General features: G+C 46.7%; 2 protein-coding genes across 2 annotated transcripts in view; both read left to right on the top strand.

Moving 5' to 3' along the window:
• Window positions 1-220: 220 nt before the first annotated feature.
• Window positions 221-19,247, top strand: part of CDH11 (cadherin 11) — a 156,666-nt gene continuing 137,639 nt past the window's right edge. Inside the window, exon 1 of the mRNA XM_025268780.3 lies at window positions 221-378. The gene's annotated coding sequence lies outside the window, so the exon portion shown is untranslated. The remainder of the gene's footprint in view (window positions 379-19,247) is intronic.
• On the top strand, window positions 844-17,610 carry LOC123465074 (nucleolar protein 56-like). The gene is given in 4 exon segments (XM_045163206.1): window positions 844-1,303; window positions 10,320-10,437; window positions 16,685-17,043; window positions 17,046-17,610. Coding segments are annotated over 4 exon segments (1,386 nt in total). The 3' UTR covers window positions 17,495-17,610.

The following is a 19,247-nucleotide window of genomic DNA, read 5'->3' as shown; positions in this document are numbered from 1 at the left end:
GAGGGGCGCGGACGGGCCGGCCCCCGCAGCCTCCGCGAGGCCGAGCAAGCCGCGTCTTGCGGCCTCGGCTCATCTCCGCCCCCCCGCCCTTTCCTTCCCTCCCAGCGGCGGCCTCCCTCCTTCTCCGCCCCCCCCCCCACACCCCGCCGCCCGCCACCTCCCCCCGGTTTCTCATTCCTGCCACTAGCGCGCTCGGCGGCTCATTCCGCGGCCGCCGCCAGCCGAGGGGAGCGTCGCGAGCAGATGCCGCGGGGGCCGCTCGCAGCAGCCGCCGACTTGTGAATGGGACCCGGACACGGGCCGGGGCTGACACCGCTGCGCTCGCCTTGCGCCAGGGACCGACGGCCGGCATCCCGCGCCCACCCTCCGGGGCCCCAGGTGAGGCGCGCCGCCAGTGCCTTCCTCTCGCCTGGATGGGGCTTCTTTGGGGTGGGTGCGGGGGGGGCTGATCTCTGGATGAGAATGTCTGGCGAGCGGGGTGGGGGGTGGAGGACTGACTCGACAAGGTTTCACAAATGCTAAGCGGACTGGGGAGGGCGGAGGTTAAGAGAAGATTTGTTTAAAAATCGAAAAGGAAGAAGGGAGCCAGTTGTGGGCGCGGGCAGCTCAGGGGACAGAGGCGCCAGATGTGCGCTCCAGTCTCGCCCCGCAGCTCCGGTCTCTGAGCGGGTCTGCGCCGAGGCCTCGAGAGAGGGGCTTTGCACCCGGCTGGAGCTGGAAGCTGCAGAGCTGCGCCCCGGACGCGCCGACCGCCCCCGGTCAGGTCTCCCGGGGAAAGTCGCCCCCAGCGCGGTGCCCGCCCGCCCTCCCGCCGGCGCTGCGCCTCTTTCCGAAAGCGACGACATGACCGTGCTCTGCAGGGTCCCTACCCCTTCCTCCCCTATCCCTACCGGGCGCTCCCGGGGACTCAGTTCCTCCATCGAGATCGCCGGGGAAGCCCCGGAAAACGGCAGGAACCCAGCTCCGGTCGGCGATTTCCCCGCACTTTTAGAGCGTGGGTTTGGGTCCGCTGACTGCGGCTCGGGGGGGTTGCTGACTGCGGTGCGCGCTCCAGCCTTCAAGCCGGAGTGTCTTCGGGGGTCTCTGGGGGAAGTGTGTCAGCTTCTGCCAGCTCCAGGGGCGATACGTGAGCAGCTCAGACTCGGGCTCGCTCTGGCTGAGGCTTGGCGCAGCCTGCCCAGGTCAACGTTAACTTTGCGAAGCGAGCCTTCCCCGCAGCCTGCGCCTCCTCCCGGAGTGCGCCGAGCCTTTCCAGCTCCGCGCGCACGGCCTCCCTCCCGCATCTTTGCCCCGAACCCTAGCGGTGAGTGAGGAGCCTGGAGAAACCCGCAGGATGTGGGGGCGGCGAGGAGAGCAACCCTCTCCCCCTACACCCGGGTGTAGCTATAGGAGGCCCGCCTGGTGCTATGAAGAAAAGAGTCCCCAGAGAAAGTGGGGTCAGAGAGCGTCACCTCCCCACCCCCCGGGTCGCGCTTCTTCATCCCTTTCTTGCCAAGGCCTTGTTCCTCGTTTTCTGGGGGTGAGGGTGGAAGTGGGGATGGGGTGGGGTAGGGAGCGGTGGTGTCCGCACGCCTTCTTCTCCCGCGTGAAAGGTTTTCTAAATGCTTGAAAAAGAAAAGCCCTGTTGCTTTGCTGATAATGCAGCAGGGATTTCACGGGCCATCGCACTGCTATTAAGAAATTGCATCTTCTCATCATTTAATAACGCCACCTCTGCATGGCGACGGGTCGTTCCTAAGGGGTGGGGGTGGAAGGTTGTTTCTAAAACCCTGCTGCATGAAGGTATAGACATGCCTGTAAAGTCCTCCCTCCCTAAACAAATCTTTGTCGGGTGGCTCTGAAATCGTGCCTTGTTTTCCTCTTCCGATCATTCCTATCGTTTTTATATGAGGCAGAGTAAGTTTTCAGTTTAATCACTGGGAAGCCACAATGATTAATCTGGTGAGAGGACACGGGTCGATGTCTTTATGACTTGGGCTTGCGGCAGGCATCGATGGTTTTGCGGGGTGTCTGGATTTCCCGGGGAAGGGGACGTAGAAGTGTTCTCAGGAGCGAGGATCCGCCAGCATCATCGCATCAGCACATTTGCCACGCGGGGCTCCGAGAGCTAGAGATGAGATGAGAGAGAGGAGACGAGGCTGACCTTCATTTCATTAATCCTGGAATTCTTTTTCCTACAAATACAGAGATGCAGACAGCAGAATCCAGAAGTAATCTGCCCAAACCCCAGCTGCAGGAGAGCCTGGTCTTAGTCCAGTAGAACAAAGGAATAAAAGTTGCAAAACAAAGAGACAGAGGGTTGGGGCCAAGGCCCGTGGGACCCTGAAGCTCCTGCTCACTGAAGTTCCTTAGTCATGAGTTCTGATTCAAAGTTTAGGAGTTGGCCAGTGGGCCCTAAAATTCAAACCTTTCCGCAAGACTGAAATCCTGCCTAGTACAATGGAATGTGAGTAGTTTTCAAGTACAGACCAAGGAAAAGCATCTGAGAGGACAGGAAAGTTTCCTTGAGTGAGAATTAGCTCTACATGTTGTTTTTGAAACAATGCAAATTAATACATTTAAAATGTCTTGCAGTCACATTTTCTTATTCATAATTATTATTATGATCTTTTTTTCCATGTTGTTTTGGAGTCTGTATAAGTTGGTTATTTTATTACGTTGTTAGGGAAAAACAAAACAACCCCCACCCCCCCACCCCTTGGGGGAGGGAACTGCATTGGGAGGATTGAGATAGGATAATCTGTTGAGGCCCAGGCATGTGGATTTACTCAAACTGAGCTTACTGCTTACTAGAAAAATAGGCGTTGGAAGTAGCTCTAATTGAAGCAGTGGACCATCTTGATAGCACTTAAGAACTTTCATTATGTTCTTCATTCTTATCTGAACGCTAGACAGTAAAATTACTAGAAATGCAAATTATGTTTTCAATTAAGATGCAATCTTTTGTTAATTTGAGAATTTTTTTTTTTAAGTTACAACTGTTTTTTGGGTTTTTTTTGACCCAGAACTCAAGGTTCCTCTTTGCAGTGGTGGCTGTGGATGTGTGTGTATGTTTGTTTGTTCTTGAAAAGGGGTGGGGGCAGGGTTGGAGAGCCATGCCGTGATTTGGGGGAATACGGATCAATTTCATGCTCCTTTAATGCACTTGTCTTCATAATTCATGGTTTTTCTTCCACTTTGAATAGAATTACACGGCTGCTTTGTAAAGATTCTGGTTTGGGGATCCTCATATGGGAAATGCCATGACTTTGACCTCAAAGCTTGATTTACAATGCCAGAGCTACACTCCCTTGAGCCTAGTGTGTCTCAGAACCTTGCCTGTGAACGTCTGTGACTTATGAAGTTGACAGTTAACATAAACTTTGATCTGTGATATTCAAAGCTATTTTCGGAACCATCTAAAGGAGATCTGCAAATCTGATTTTACTCTGCCTTCGTTTTCTACACATTTATGTAGGCAGATGTTCCAGAAACATGATCATTTTGTTTATTTGCAATATTGATTTCTTTCACTTTGATCATAGGAATACCTTATCATTAAATAATAATGATAAGACAGTGGTCTAAAGAGTTTAAAAGTCGGTAGCCAACCTTTTTTTTTTTAACTGTCAAATTTGCAGAATAACTACTACCTTGTACATTTTTTTTTTCCTTACTAGAAAACCTCACTATAGTGTAAATTCACCAGCCAGTGATTAAAGAGACTGAAATGTCATTGGGATATTCCCCCCCTTATGCAATTGGTCATTGTTTCATACAAAGTTACCTGATACGTCAGGAACGCCTGTCCTAGATTTACCAGCCGCTGTAGTTGTCAGTCTTTTTGGGTCAAAGTTATTGCCCCTGAAATATGTAAATGTATTTGGTCCTCTGTGTGTGTGTGTGTGTGTGTGTGTGTGTGATTCAAGGGACTAGGGGAAAAACATCAACGGGTCTGGTAAAAAAAAAGATTTTTTTTAAAAGCTGGAGAAAGTTGGACAAATTCTGTTGTACCAGTATGAGTAAGAGTGAGGTTTCCATCAGTATTACTATGATAGCCATCCACAGCCTCCTCTATGGGCAAAGAAGAACTAAAGAAAACACTCGAGGAGGATAATTAGACATCTTCTGCTATAATTTTACCCTGACATTGAGAGCCTTGTGCATCTCTGGAAATGGGTTCCTTCGCGGAAGATTGCACGTCTGGCCACTAGAGGGCAATGGCGCCCTGCTCCAGCTGTGTGCCTGGGGCCCATCTGCTTTTGAGGGCACCATGAAAAGCAGTTTTGTTACCACCGGCCTTGTCTGCACCTCTCAGGAGAGACCGAATTCAATCTAGCTGTGGTTCAGGCTACTGCTTCAGCAGTTTGTCAGGATTAACATCTTTCTAGTCCGTGGATCCCGTTACCTTCAGTCTCTTCTTCCCACCTTGGAGTTTACTAGAAAGTTGCAAAATCTGAATCTTGAAATCCTCTGAGCAGGAGATGAGGGGGGCTGGACTGTATAATAAACAAGGTCAGTTCTCACTGAGGCAGTGATCTGGAGGGTTTTCTGGTTCTTTTTTTTTTTTTTTTCCTGCAAAAAAAGCATCATTTCAGACTCCGAGGGGGAAGGGAAGGAGTAAAGAAGGGAAATATTAGTGAGATTGCTGTGATAACATTGCCTATTCTTTCAAGAGGTTTTGAAGATGTCTGCATTTTTAATTTGCAAAAAAGAACAGCAGTTTGATCTTTGGTAAACACTTTGGGGCATGGAGTTTTAATATAACAGTCAATGTTTTACTATTACCTTTAAACCATTCTTGATATTGCTGTACAAAACCTAACTTTAGCAGAGTAAAATTTAATTCAAGATTGGTCCTCATGCACTGGAGTTTAATCATCTGACTTTTTTTTTCCCTCCTCTGTGATATGGAAATTACTGCTTATGATTAAATTGCATATCCCAGGCTGCACAAATTTATATTTGTTACTGTTTGATAGTATCATTATGAATTTAGAAGAAGAATGAAACAAAAAAAAACCTGATGCTATATTATAATTAAGAGGAAAGCTCTATTTTAAAAAGATTACTGGCTTAAGTGGATTCTTATTTGTATCTTTTTTTTTTTCTTTAAAACTGAATATAGTTGCCTCCCTGGTGAATCAGCAGTGGAGTTCTTTGCAGCTCTGAGTATGTTGGAATGCATGAGCAGTTGATGAAGGGGGAATCAATGGAAATGGAACATGGGAGGGAGTATTAAGTAACTCAGTTGAAAGTAAGACAAAGTGTTTTGTAAACCAAAGCTCACTTACCGCCCGGACAGTTTATTTAACTTTAAAAAGGAAGGCACTTTTAAATTCTAAGTGCTTGTGAATAATGCACGTTTGTTAGAACTGGAGGCAAAATTTCACTGTTATTTGGTTTAATTAGTCGTCTGACTGTTGCAGAGTTCTGAGATGCTTATTGAGATAAAGCATTGTTCTCAGAGTTTCTATGGTCAAGGTTTTTGCTCAGGCGAGAAGCTAGTACGCAGGATGTTAAATGAGATGGGAGTTTAAGAGAGAAGAAAGGAAGAAAGAGGAGGGGGGAGAAAAGAGTGTGGGAGAGACTACGGATGCCCTTTCTCATGGCAGGTCAGGCTCTGGTGTCTCTCTCTTCTTTCCTCTCTTTTTTCACTCATTTAGACCATGCGAGGTGCCGAATCCAGAAAGCTGGCATAAACAGCCCCACAGGCCACGGTAAACAGTGGCCAGAGCCTTATTCTCTTGCCTTCTGGCACTGAATACTTGTCAAAGGATCCTGTGAATAAGCACTGCCTTTTCCTGCCTTTCCCCTGGTTGTTCCAGTTGAAGAAAAACCCTCACTTCCTCCATGAACTTCTTTATTTGCCAGAAATCTTCCTGACACGGTCCTCTGTGCTGGCATGATTTCACAAATTAAGATTACTTCTCCATGTTCACTTTTCCCTGAAGAAAATGCCTTCAGATGCAGCGTCTTCTCCACCACGATGACCACCTGACTCGGCAACTGGAGCAGTGGAAGCCCCACCCTGGATTTAGTTTAAGACACACAGAGATCTCTTCTCAGCCGTCATTAGGCTCCACCTGTGAGAGGAGTGAGTTCAGAGCAACATCCTGGCCATAGATTCTCAGGAAGAACAAGCACGAATGAAGGCCGGGACAGACAGAGCGTATCTAATTACAGTGCATTCACCCCCACCGTGATCTCTGGGTGTGTTACCGATTGTCACATACCGAACAGTCAGCCCTATTTCCATCATTCCTGAGGCCTGGACCACCTATTCAGACTCAGAGTCGGTATTGCCGAGCAATCAGGCCAAGATCAGGGTGAGGAGAGTGAGGTAAAGACAGGCAAGTGCAGACTTAGATCCCGACTGTATTTAAAATGTTGATATTTTGCTCATCATGGAGTTTTTTCCCCTAGTGATCTTGATTTTTGAAATGTTTCCTAAAAATATTATTTATCTTGATTTACTGAGTTTTGGGGGTTTCCCAGGTGGCGCTAGTGGTAAAGAACCTGCCTGCTAAAGCAGGAGACATCAGAGACCCAGGTTTGATCCCTGAGTCTGGAAGATGCCCTGGAGGAGGGCATGGTAAGCCACTCCAGTATTCTTGCCTAGAGAATCCCATGGACAGAGGAGCCTGGAGGGCTACAGTCCATGGGGTCGAAAAGAGTCGGACTCGATGAAGTGACTTAGCAGTAACTGCAACTGAGTTTATTGGCACCCCCTTACATTTTGTGCCCACGGACGGAGCCCCGCCTGACTCACCCTGGTTCCAGCCGTGCCCAGCAGTCTGATTCTTCTCAGTTCCAGCTCCACCGCTTGCAAAGTAGGAACCCAAGACTGAGCTAAGTAACTTCTCTCAGACTTAGCTACCTCATCTGTAAAAATGGACCTAGTCATAATATCCATGTCCTGGCATTGCTATAAGATAACAGAAGAATTGGGTACAATGTCTGGTTCATGGGTGCTCAGTAACTGCTTGAGACTTTTTGTCCTCTCAGAAAGAGACCTGGGCTTCACTTTTATAGACTAACCATAGCAGGTAGAAGTTCTTCCCCATGATTATTTGGCCAAAATCCTGCACTAAACTTTCCCTTTGGCTTGAGGGCCCTCCCAATTAGTGATGAATTGTTTATTAGAACCTGCCTTTTTAAAAAAAATATATTTCAGAAGTTTAAGTGATACATCCCTCTTCCATTTAAAATATTCAAGAGGCAGTCAAGATTTTAGAGATAATTATGGCTTTTGAAAAGTGCCTGCCTCCTCCTCAATACCTTTGCATTTTCCCCTGCTCATTTTTACATACGGGCTGCTGTGGAAAGTTGCCCTGAAGTTATATCTTACTGGGAAAGTTGGCTAAGCCTGTGATGTTGAGATATTCATCACAAGGTCTGCCTCTTTTTAAAAGGGACTCATTACTATTCCAGACTAGCTGAAATGATAATTAGTCTCTTGATAAATTGTCGCCATTTTCCAGAATATTCCTGTTTGTTTTTCAGGTGAATGTAGTTTGGGGTTTTCAGGAGGATGAGCTGTGACAGTCTGACTCCTGGAAAGACTGCGGCTTGAAGAAGCACTTGCCCTGTCTGTGGTCTTCCTCAGGCCCAGGCAGAAGCACAGTGATTTGGCATTGGATTAAAAATAACAGGAATCCCCGCCCCCATGCAGCCCTCCACGGCATTCCAGCTGTTCTCACCCCAGTGTCACCATCAGGCTGCAGCTTCCAAAGCGCCTAGTCCTTCCAGGTTGCCCTGCTGTGCTCCATCTGCAGCTTTCCTGTGTCATCTGTCCCTACCCCAGGCCCTCCTGCCTTCCCTCCTGAGTACACGGCACCATGAGAGTGAGGCACTCGCTGCCCGTGTTTGCCTGGAAAAGGCCAGGGGAGATGGCCACCTTGATGAGATAGGACCGCGCTCCAGGTACCTCCTGTATTGTGTGCAGTCGCCCTGTGAGGAGGGTACTGTCATCTCCACTTTACAAGTCGGGAGAATGACCCCCAGGAGGATTCGAGACACTCGTCCTAGCTCCGCAGGCCGGAGGAAGCAAAGGCAGGTGTCCAAGCCCGTTCTGACCCCAAGGCCAGCAGCTCCCTGTCATGTGTGGCGTGCATTGCAATCCTGGCCTCCTCAGCTTCCTGGAGAAGAGCAGCGGGACAGAGCTGAGTTGACGGCTCGACCCTGTGCCCCTACAAGCTCCCAGATGTTGTCCATTAAAGGAGCCTCTGAGATCTTACGGTCGAACTCGCCTCTCTGCAGGGTTTCTGCTTGTCATTGATCCTGCAGCTTCCTAAATGTCCTGATGACAGCCCGCTAACGACATCTCAGGAAACCCATGACACCAGAGGCGACTCATTAACTCTGTTCATTAAAATATCCCATCATATAAGGAGCTAAGATATCTTCTGCTGTAACTTTCTCTCAGTAGTCTCTTTGCCCTGCTCCCCAGCACTTTTTCCTTCTGAAAGCCCTACAAATACTAGAAAATGGCATCTGATAACAGTTAAAATCCATCATGTATTGAGTACTAAGTTAGACTCAGGCACTATGCTAAGGACATTCTATAATGTGAGAATTATCTGCAGCAACCTATGAGCTGGTTAAGATAATTGCTAGCATCTTATAGAGGAAAAAAAACCCCGGAAATTTCCAGGGTTCCATCACTGTTAATTGGCAAAGCTGAGATTAAAAGTCAGGCATCCGACAGCCAGCTTAACCTGCGTCAGGGTGCTCTGCCATTTGGGGCTTCAGCTAACCTGATGAGATTACATACCTCTCACCATCCTCATCTCTCATGTCTGCTTCCATTCTGTTTCGTCATTGTCCCCCCTAAACGTGGCATTTTAAATCAGAGTCCCTATTGTGGTCTAACCACTGTAGAGTGACTGGACCTCCTGTTTCCTGTAATGAAAAGTGGACATCTCACTTTAAAGCAGAATTCTCAGGAATCAGGTGTCTGAAGTCACTTATCTGAGCTGTTGGCTATTGTCATCAATGATCTTTCAGAGATGAGGGTCCAGGGGCCCATAGAAGAACCACGACTCGCCTAATATCACATGCTGATCTAGCAGCAGGTGGAATAAGAAGTGGGTGGTCTTGGCTCTTAATCCTATCTCTTACCACTATCTAAAAGCAAAAGCCTTTTTATTTATTTTTTTAGAGTTGATATACCTGTGGTCTGATTATGATTTAAAACATATCACTAATTCAAGTATATATATAAAAAAGATTCACCCTATAATATTATTTGGCAGTTAAGTTGTAACATCTAAATATGGAACTTTGTATGAATCTTTAATATTTTGAAGTCATGGTTTGCCAATCCAGTGTCATTTGAGAATATTTTGCAGTATGTACCATTTGATTTCACCCTTCAGCTCTGTCCTACTTTATAGATATCTACCACTAATATCTCTATTCTGAGTTTCCATAAGTAACAGTAAGAATGGCGTCACCACTTTGCCACCCCTAAGCTTTCACAGGGCCCGCTGGCAGGGTTTGGTTTGCACTCCATCTGAAACTCATTTCATTGTCCCCTACTTTAATGAAAGGCCTGGGCTGGGAACACTGAAATGGTCAAATCACAGGGCCTTTCCTCAGAGAGCTGACAATATCGCTGGTGAAGAACATACTAAAATCTCAAGGCTGCATACAGTCAGTGCCCAAAGGAAGTATAAGCAAGGAGGACCACAGTAAAGACAAGCCACATGCAGTTCAGTGATCAAGGATGGTTTGGGGCAGGGGAAAAAAAAAACAAAACATTGCACTCCTACACGGGGGGAAGGGACCCAAGAGACCGACTGGAGGAACACATCATGCCACCAGGCCCTCCAGTCCTGGCTCTGTGTGCCAGTGATAGCCAGGGCGTCACTAGTCACAGGGAGCTCCTTACCCCTGGGCACAGACCACCAAGGCGTTAGGGACTTCCACATTGAGAAACACTTCCTTTGGGTTGATCCAAAGTCTGTGTCCCCAGAGGTTGTACTCTTGGGTATGAGCCTTTGATGTCAACGAGGGATAGATAAAATTCTCCCTCTCCATTGCAGCTGTTCAGTATATGAGTGGTCTTCCAGGATGCCGTCTCTGTCTCCCATCTCCAGAATGGACACCTGTCTCCTTTTTGCCCTCCTCAGACAGCGGGACTGAGCACAGAAATCTAGAGGCAGCTTAGACTATCAACTCCCTCTGCGCTTCTTTTATTGCAGCCCAAGGCTACATTACATTAGCTTTTATTGCCAGCCACATCACCCAGAGGACTTATGCTCCACAGTTTATTTCTTTGTTTTTCCTGATGTGCTGCTGTTAAGCCCCATTTTCCCACCTGTCCCTGTACACAGAAGACATAATACGGCACCTTCAGCAGTGTGAGGGTGTCAGGCTGCCTGGCTTCAAAGCTTGGCCCTGCTGCTTTCTGGCTGTGCAAGCCACCGTATCTGTCTCTCGATGTCCTCATCGGTAACACTGGGTTAATAATACCAACCTTGCAGGTGTGGTTCTGATATTAAATGATATTAATATATGAAAGTGTTTAAAGAGTACACTGAATGAGGTTGCTGTTTTTATTATCTCTGTTACATTACATACCTATAGTCTGGATCCACTGATACCCAAAATGTTTTTAAATTTAAACCTATAGTCTCTTGTGCAGAATGTCTATCATCCCTCTAACCATGCAATGGTTTGGTTTACTTACATACCTACCTTTCTTATGAAAAACAGCAAGAACAACAAAACTGATAGATGCAGGGACAGCACCTTGTTAACCACAGAAGACACTCCTTTTGAGTGATTCTACCCGGGTGGTGCTAGTGGGTAAAGAACCTGCCTGCCAATGCAGGAGACATACGACATGTGCGTTAGATCCTTGGGTTGGGAAATCCCCGGGAGGAAGGCGTGGCAACCCACTCCAGTATTCTTGCCTGGAGAATCCCAAGGACAGAGGAGCCTGGTGGGCTATAGTCATAGGGTTGTGAAGAGCCGAACACAACTGAAGTGACTTGGCACACACACGTGCCCTGAAATACAATATTCTTCACGTTACTCATTCCTGGTAATGCATAGTTGCCATTTTGTTTGCTTGTTTGTGTGGCTTCATAGCACCCACATCACCTTCCTAAGTTTGGAGATAACCCCACAATAAGACTCTCTGTAGAAAGACTGCCCTCTTTCTACTCCACAGGCTTCAAGGGCCAGAGTCTCTGTCCTCTCTTTCCTGGAAGGTGGAAGGATGACTCAGTACCTACTTCCCAGTGTGTTTTAAACTTGGAATCAGTATCTTACACTTCTGTGCCTGTGTGCGTGCACACCCACACAAGCACACACACAAGCCCCAGCCATGAAGTAGCCCATGGATGTTGACCATAAAGAACCCACTCTGGTCACTGTGGAGTGGCTGCTGCATCATCTGACATCCAGGAGTAACCAGAGTGGAAGAGAAAGCTGTCACTACCCATGTTCAGTGGGGACCGTGGCAGTGCCCTCTGTGCTGGTGCTGTGCTTAGTGGCTTGTTGTATCTGACTCTTTGCAACCCCATGGACCCACCATGGACCTGCCAGGCTCCTCTGTCCATGGAATTCTCCAGGCAAGAATACTGGAATGGGTTGCCATGCCCTCCTCCAAGTTTGTGGCAGAATCTGGTCTGCGGTTCTGACTGTTGGGGCCCCTGACGTTCCTGACCACTTCTCCAGTCTTCCTGCAAGCCATGTGCTACTCAGAGTTGATTTGAACTAATAAACCCAAAAAGGCTTCATAGCCCTGGATATCCTTGCAAGACTGCTGCAAGAAAACTTATCCACTGCAATGGTGAGGGGAGATCTGGCTTTTGAGTTCCTCTCAAATGCTGAATAGAACGTGGATAGATGGTTAGATGTTCAGGTGTGAGGAGAGAGCAGAGGAAACCTTTATTAAACATTGGATGGTCTGATTTGGGTTGAGCAAGAATTGGGCAGGACATCAGAACCTGGGTGGAAGCTAAGTGATACGGCTCAGTAGATGAAGTGGAATTTACACAGGCAGCTATGGCGAACGACACAACTGTTAGGCATGTGGATGGCAAACAGTCTCTTGGAAAGAACAGGGCAGGTTGTGTGGAAAAGTGGCCCATGGGTGCTGGCTCTGGAGCCAATGCAAAATTCCCCCAAAAAGTATTATGCAGAGGAAACTAAGGCCAGATTCAGCGACAAGAGTCCAAATTGTATTCCTAGTCTAAGGGCAGTCATAGAAAAGACTAGTCTGAATTCAGAGCCAAACATCTTGGAGAAGCCAGGATCAAATACATGCAAGCTTTCCAGGCATTGATGGGAGCACAAGGGATGCCCCTCCTCACCACAAATGACTTCATCACATCCCAGTTTCTAGGGGTGGGGGGCAGCTCCCACACCCTCCCAGCTCCCTGGCCCCTGTGTTGGCCCCAGGATTGGATGATCAGGTGGAAGTTGGCAGTGCTTAAAGCAGGGAGAGTTGGGGATGGGGCAGCAAGGAAAGAAAAGCTTCCTCTGCTGTTGGTCCCTTGTCATCCCAGGGCAGTCCAACCCTTGTTGAAAGGAATCCGAATCACACTTCTAGGGAGTGGAGCCTTCAGGGCAAGGTCAGGGTTTCTAAGCATCTAAGACTTGCTGGCCTGTCTGCCGGGCCTGGTAGTTAAACCACTGAATGGCTTGACTTTGTGTTGATGGTGCCCCTTGCCCAGATCTGACCCAGGCGTCACTGTGCCACGCAGAACTCTTGGAGCCATGCCTTTCAGTTTCTATGTGGCACTCCCCAACTGGTCACCATGGACATAAATCCAGATCACAAACCGAGAAGGACTAACCAAATACAGGTGAGGCTGGTTGGGCAGCTGTATCAGTAGTTAGCATCTTTCCAGTGTCTAACTTATGGAACCATGAATGTTTAAAGGTTTTAAATATTTAACAACATATTTAAAGGTTTTTAAAACAATATGTCTTTGACAATAGCAGCAAAACTGTGTTTAAATTCCAAATCCAAATTGAAAATTAGGAGTACCTTATGCAAACAATTCCAGTCCACAACACTTTGTCCTAAAATAACCCAACAGGGAAGGGAGTTGGCTCTTGAACTGTCTCACTCCAGTATATGTTTCATATATAGACATAGCTATAGTATAAGATGTAGTTTTCATCTTCATTATTATTCTCGGGAACTTAAGAAGCACTATATAAATGAAGTGTCACTATTAGTATTATTATCTTAGAGTGGAAATTGCAATTTAGCAGTTAGAACTGGGCACACTCGCCTTCGAAGTAATGCATTGGCGATTCTTGTGTTTTATTCATCACTGTTCCTCCTTGCAAACCTCAGAGAATCTTCAGCTTCAGCAAATCTCCACGGTGCGTTTGGGAGCATTAGTCAGGAGACTAATACAGCCTGAGAGAACATGTCTTTGAAGTGAGGGATGGAGCCTGCCGAATAATCTCAGCTGCCCTCATCCCAGCAACCCCCTCCTGCCGTGCCCGCATCGCAAGCCAGGGAGGGACCTGGCTTTCACTTAGAGAGAGGCATACCTTGTGTGCTTTTCTTATTGGCGCTTAGCTTCTGTCTCATTTCTCATGAATGGAGAAAGATCTCCTGTCAGCAAGCCTGCAGCCAATTGCCGACAGGTTTTTCCCTAATAGGCTGTCCTGTGGTTCCCTCCTTCCAGGCAGACCAGCCTGGTGAAACCCTGGCATTCTGATAAATAGCTGTGTGGCCTTGGGCAAGCCACTTAACCTCAGTTTCCTCATCTGTAAAGTGGCCTGTTGGGTACTTTCCAGCTCTAAAATGGTCTGGCTCTCAAACCTTCTTCCACAAATCACCTGGCATGGTGCCTTCTGACCATTGCATCTCAGCATTCTGGAAAAGATGCCCTCCATGTGGACAAAAACACCAGGGTGGAAATGCACAGGATGATTTGTGTGAGCAGAGTGCACACACAGGGTGGTGAGTTTGGGACTCTGTGAAGTATGTTGCATATCAAATTTAGGACTTTGGGCTTCATTCCCCAGGTTTAGAGCAGTGGTGGTGGGGAGGCTGTGTTCGATACTTTATTAAATGATATCTGGACCAGCATTGAGAAGAACTGATAGTAGCAAGGGGCAGAGACTCTAAACAGGGAAGTTGGTAGGAAGCCGGGACTAGGGGGCAGCATTTTTATTAGTAGAATCGCAGATATGTACTGAGCCTTTACTGGCTACACACACAGTGCTCAGCCTTTCCTACAAATTATCTCAATCCATCCTCCCTACAACCTTAATGAGTTGGAAGCTATAATTATCACCATTTATAAAACATGGACACCAAGACTCAGGGTAGTCGAACAACTTTCCCCAGTGTTATACATCTGGTAAGGGGGCAGTTGGGGATTCGAACAGGAAGATTTTGCATTCTTCACTGCTCTGTTATCACAGGACTGACTTAAGAGGCTTCCAGGATAGGTTCATGAAACTTGCTACTGGCTGTCAGTGAGGAATGGGGGTGGATGCTCTGTGAAGTGCTTACTGAGTGCCTGGGAGTGAGCCTTCTAGAGATTATCTTGTTGAATCTTAGCAATAAACTCCATGAAGAGAAGCCCCAACTTCACACTGATAGGCAGTTGCAAAGCATTTGAACTCAGGACATGAAAGAACCAGAAAGCTTTTCCTGAGACTTTTCTAATGTATCCCAAATTGCCGGGTTCTTGGCTTTCTCTCCACCCAGGCTGATTTAAAGATGACACCAAATATTATGTCTAATGTCATGTGCTCATGACTTAGATATTTTTAAAGATGTGTTAAGCATGGAACAACAGACTGGTTCCAAATAGGAAAAGGAGTACGTCAAGGCTGTATATTGTCACCCTGCTTATTTAACTTATATGCAGAGTACATCATGAGAAACGCTGGACTGAAAGAAGCACAAGCTGGAATCAAGATTGCCAGGAGAAATATCAATAACCTCAGATATGCAGATGACACCACCCTTATGGCAGAAAGTGAAGGGGAACCAAAAAGCCTGTTGATGAAAGTGAAAGTGGAGAATGAAAAAGTTGGCTTAAAGCTCAACATTCAGAAAATGAAGATCATGGCATCCGGTCCCATCACTTCATGGGAAATAGATGGGGAAACAGTGTCAGACTTTATTTTTTGGGGTTCCAAAATCACTGCAGATGGTGACTGCAGCCATGAAATTAAAAGATGCTTACTCCTTGGAAGGAAAGTTATGACCAACCTAGATAGCATATTCAAAAGCAGAGACATTACTTTGCTAACAAAGGTTCATCTAGTCAAGGCTATGGTTTTTCCTGTGGTCATGTATGGATGTGAGAGTTGGACTGTGAAGAAGGCTGAGCACCGAAGAATTGATGCTTTTGAACTGTGGTGTTGGAGAAGACTCTTCAGAGTCCCTTGGACTGGAAGGAGATCCAACCAGTCCATTCTGAAGGAGATCAGCCCTGGGATTTCTTTGGAAGGAATGATGCTAAAGCTGAGACTCCAGTACTTTGGCCACCTCATGCGAAGAGTTGACTCATTGGCAAAGACTTTGATGCTGGGAGGGATTGGGGGCAGGGGGAGAAGGGGACGACAGAGGATGAGATGGCTGGATGGCATCACTGACTCGATGGACGTGAGTCTGGGTGAACTCCGGGAGTTGGTGATGGACAGGGAGGCCTGGCGTGCTGCGATTCATGGGGTGGCAAATAGTCGGACAATAGTCGGACTGAGCGACTGAAATGAACTGAACTGAAGCAGGAAAGAAGCTGTGATTCCACGATCCACGTTCTGTCTTGATATTTTGGTTCCCGTCCAACCCTGGCATAGCTGAAGGGAAGATGCCACCGAGGGTGTCACATCAGAACATTTATTTGACACTCAGGGTTCACAGTGTATTTCTAGGAGGTGTTGAGAGAAGACATGTGAGCCATCTGTGGGCCCGCTCCGCTTTCTGATAGCAAAGGTGGGAGAAGATAGCAAAGTCAAACTGCAGCTGCCATCATGCATATTAATAAGGACCTAGGTTTCTGAGAGATAAAAGAATCATCTACACAGGATTTGAAGAGGACTCAAAGAGGTATCAGATTTGACACTCAAAGCTAGGATGGGAAAACAAATGCAATTGCAAACACCAACCTGGCAAAATCTTGTTCAAAGAGACAAAGTCCACAGGATCTCTGTGTTTTGTATTTCTTTATCTGCTCTCATATCCTTGGAGCATTCTCATCTGTATTCCCCTTGACCCATCTTTTTTTCTAGTCCCTAATTTGTTCGTCAACTCACCTTTGGGCAAGAGGGAACGCGCTTCCTTTGTCTGGATTTGTTTCCTCTTATGTAGAGTAAGAAAGTTCCAAAGGAAAATTGCTTCCCACACAGGAGGGATCTGGGAGACCAGCTGAGATCTGTTTAAAAAGTAAAAAAAAAAAAGTCAGTCACTCTACTTGACCCAGAGAATACTTGTATTTTTCTCCTCTGAACCCAGCTCCTGGACTTAAGATTTTCATTGGGACAATTAATACCAAATGGGTGGTGGGCTACTGGGGACTCAGAATTTAGTTCTCAGCTAAATGGCAGCCCACTCCAGTATTCTTGCCTGGAAAATCCCATGGATCGTGGAGCCTGGTAGGCTACCGTCCATGGGGTCGCAAAGAGTCAGACAGGACTGAGGGACTTCACTTTCACTTTCACTTTCTGGCAACGAGCCGCCAAAACATGTCTCCTGCCTCATTTAAAGCAATGCTTCCTTGTCTTCAAGGCTCTGGAAACTTGGTCCCTTTGCTGGGCCCAGGGGTAACACCCCAAAATACGGACTCATTTTCCTCTCTACCTTCATTGGCCGAGCAGCTGCCAAGAACAAAGGTCGCATCTCCCGATACCTGGCAAACAAATGCAGTATTGCCTCACGAATCAATTGCTTCTCTGAGGTGCCCACCAGTGTTTTGGGGGAGAAGCTTCGAGAACAAGTTGAGGAGCGGCTGTCCTTCTATGAGACTGGAGAGATTCCCCGAAAAAATCTGGATGTCATGAAGGATGCAATGGTTCAGGCAGAGGAAGCGGCTGCTGAGATTACTAGGAAGCTCGAGAAACAGGAGAAGAGAAGGAAAAGAAAAGGCTAGCTGCGATTGCCCTGGCTTCTTCAGAAAATAGCAGTGCCCTGGAGGAGTGTGAGGAGACAAGTGAAAGGCCCCAAAAGAAGAAAAAGCAAAAGCCCCAGGAGGTTCTTCAGGAGAATGGAATGGAAGACCCTTCTGTCTCTTTTTCCAAACCCAAGAAAAAGAAATCTTTTTCCAAGGAAGAGCTAGTTAGTAGTGATCTTGAAGAGACAGCTGGTACTGGAAGTCTTCCCAAGAGGAAGAAATCTTTTCCCAAAGAGGAACCAGTTACTGACCCTGATGAGTCAGAAAACAAGAGGGTCCCCAAGAAAAAGCCGAAATTGTCTTCCAAGGAGGAGCCACTCAGCAGTGGACCTGAAGAGGCTGCTGCCAGCAAGAGCAGCGGCTCCAAGAAAAAGAAAAAGCTCCAAAAGCTATCCCAGGAAAGTTAGAATGGACCCTAGTGGGGCATAACTTAACACAGGTATTCCCCATCCCATTCCCTAGAGCCCAATTAAAAAAAATAAAAAAAATAAATAAAGCAATGCTTCCAAAAAAAAAAAAAAAATGAAGTAAGAAAAGCTTTTTGGGCAAGAATATGAATTAATTTCATGGAAATAGCATCCCTTTTCAAAGATTGCCTATCTTTGCCTAAGTTGAAGATATTGATACTACCTCTGGTATTGTTTCCCCTGTTTTTATATTTGCATGGGAAATGATTTGATGAATATTTCTTCTGAAGATGGTTTTCCTTCTCTGAGAAAGTTACATTCATCATATTGGCTTGGTCCACTGATCACACCTCCCCGTGAGGGGCCTATTTGGATGGAAAAGAGAGCTGTTTTGGACACAGTAACTTTACCTGCTTTGTTGTGCCTCCTTTCAGGGCTCTGTTGGGCTTGCTACAGGAGAGCGTTGAGAATGCTGTTCACATGCTCTCGAATGCAAGAAATTGTGCTAATACGACTTTAATTTTCATATCAAATTGAACAAGAAATGAGTTTGTCAGAAATAATCATGACTCTTGCAGAAGTGCCAGGTTGGCTGGTTACTGAGGTGTGACCGTTCCTCCGTGTCTGTCCGAGCGGTGACATGTGGGCGTGTAGATGGAGGTCATCCAGTGTGCTGGAGCCAGCTACACCCTCGGGGGACCTCCTCAGGACCATTCCTGGCAGTGGCTCAGTCCAGCTACGAGTATTCCCTCATCTCCCACTATACTTGGCTCCCCCTCAGCCTTATTCCCAGTGCCCTGGTGGGTCTCTTACAAAAAACAAGACAAAACAAAGCAACCCTTGATGTAAATAGTTCAGTCTCTGTGGCATTCGTGGTGGTAGTTCGGTGGCTAAGTCCTGTTCAACTCTTGCAATCCCTGTTTCTTCACCTTGAATAAAGATTGTGATGGGATGCTGTCCTTACAAAGGTGAGCCTGAGGGCACAGTGCAGTTCAGGAAAGAACTGGGAAGACGCACTCATTGCATTGAACATGTAGAGATGGGTTTTAAATCTTTTATCTGTGGGGCCACAAATCTTCTGGCTTCATATTTCATAGGTTAACTTCTGAATGTTATTTATCCAAAGCACTCAATAATTTTTGCAGCATACATCTGAGTTTCTACAGTCAACATAGGTTCCGCCTCTTTTTGGGTCTCTCTCTTGGGTTCAATCCCTGGGTCAGGAAGAGCCCCTGGAGAATGAAATGGCAGCCCACTCCAGTATATATATATGTCTCTGAGCTAATGGGCACAGAGTGATTTACATGCAATATCCTCTCCGTGCTCTGTCATGCCTTCACAACAATAAAAACATGCCCCCTTCCTTGATGGTCTTGACAGTGTAAGTCCACTGTCTGCATCAGCTCTCGTGACAACGGTGAAAGTCTGATCTGGGTTTAGAGGAGTGAGTAAAAGCTCACATGTGGAGGGGGTTCAGACTAAGAAGGTTGAGATTTCGCTGCTACTATTTTTTATTTTTTAGCTGTCTGGCCATGGGTATATAACTTATGAATTTGTGTGTTTGTCGGTTTCCTTATCTGCACCATTGCATTGACCAGAGTATCTACAGAGATCCAAATGAGCACTTAGTCCTTGATAGCTGATAAGCCTATGAATGAGAAGTGTATTATTATTTCCATTCTGCAGAGAGGCAGCGGAGGCACTGCGAGTTTACACACTCTTGCCTTGGGTTATATGGCAAGTGAGTGACACT

The sequence above is a fragment of the Bubalus bubalis genome, chromosome 18 (assembly GCF_019923935.1).
Source record: "Bubalus bubalis isolate 160015118507 breed Murrah chromosome 18, NDDB_SH_1, whole genome shotgun sequence".
Lineage (NCBI taxonomy): Eukaryota > Metazoa > Chordata > Mammalia > Artiodactyla > Bovidae > Bubalus > Bubalus bubalis.
Note: the sequence above shows the minus strand (reverse complement) of the source record. Positions and strands in the feature narration are given on the sequence as shown.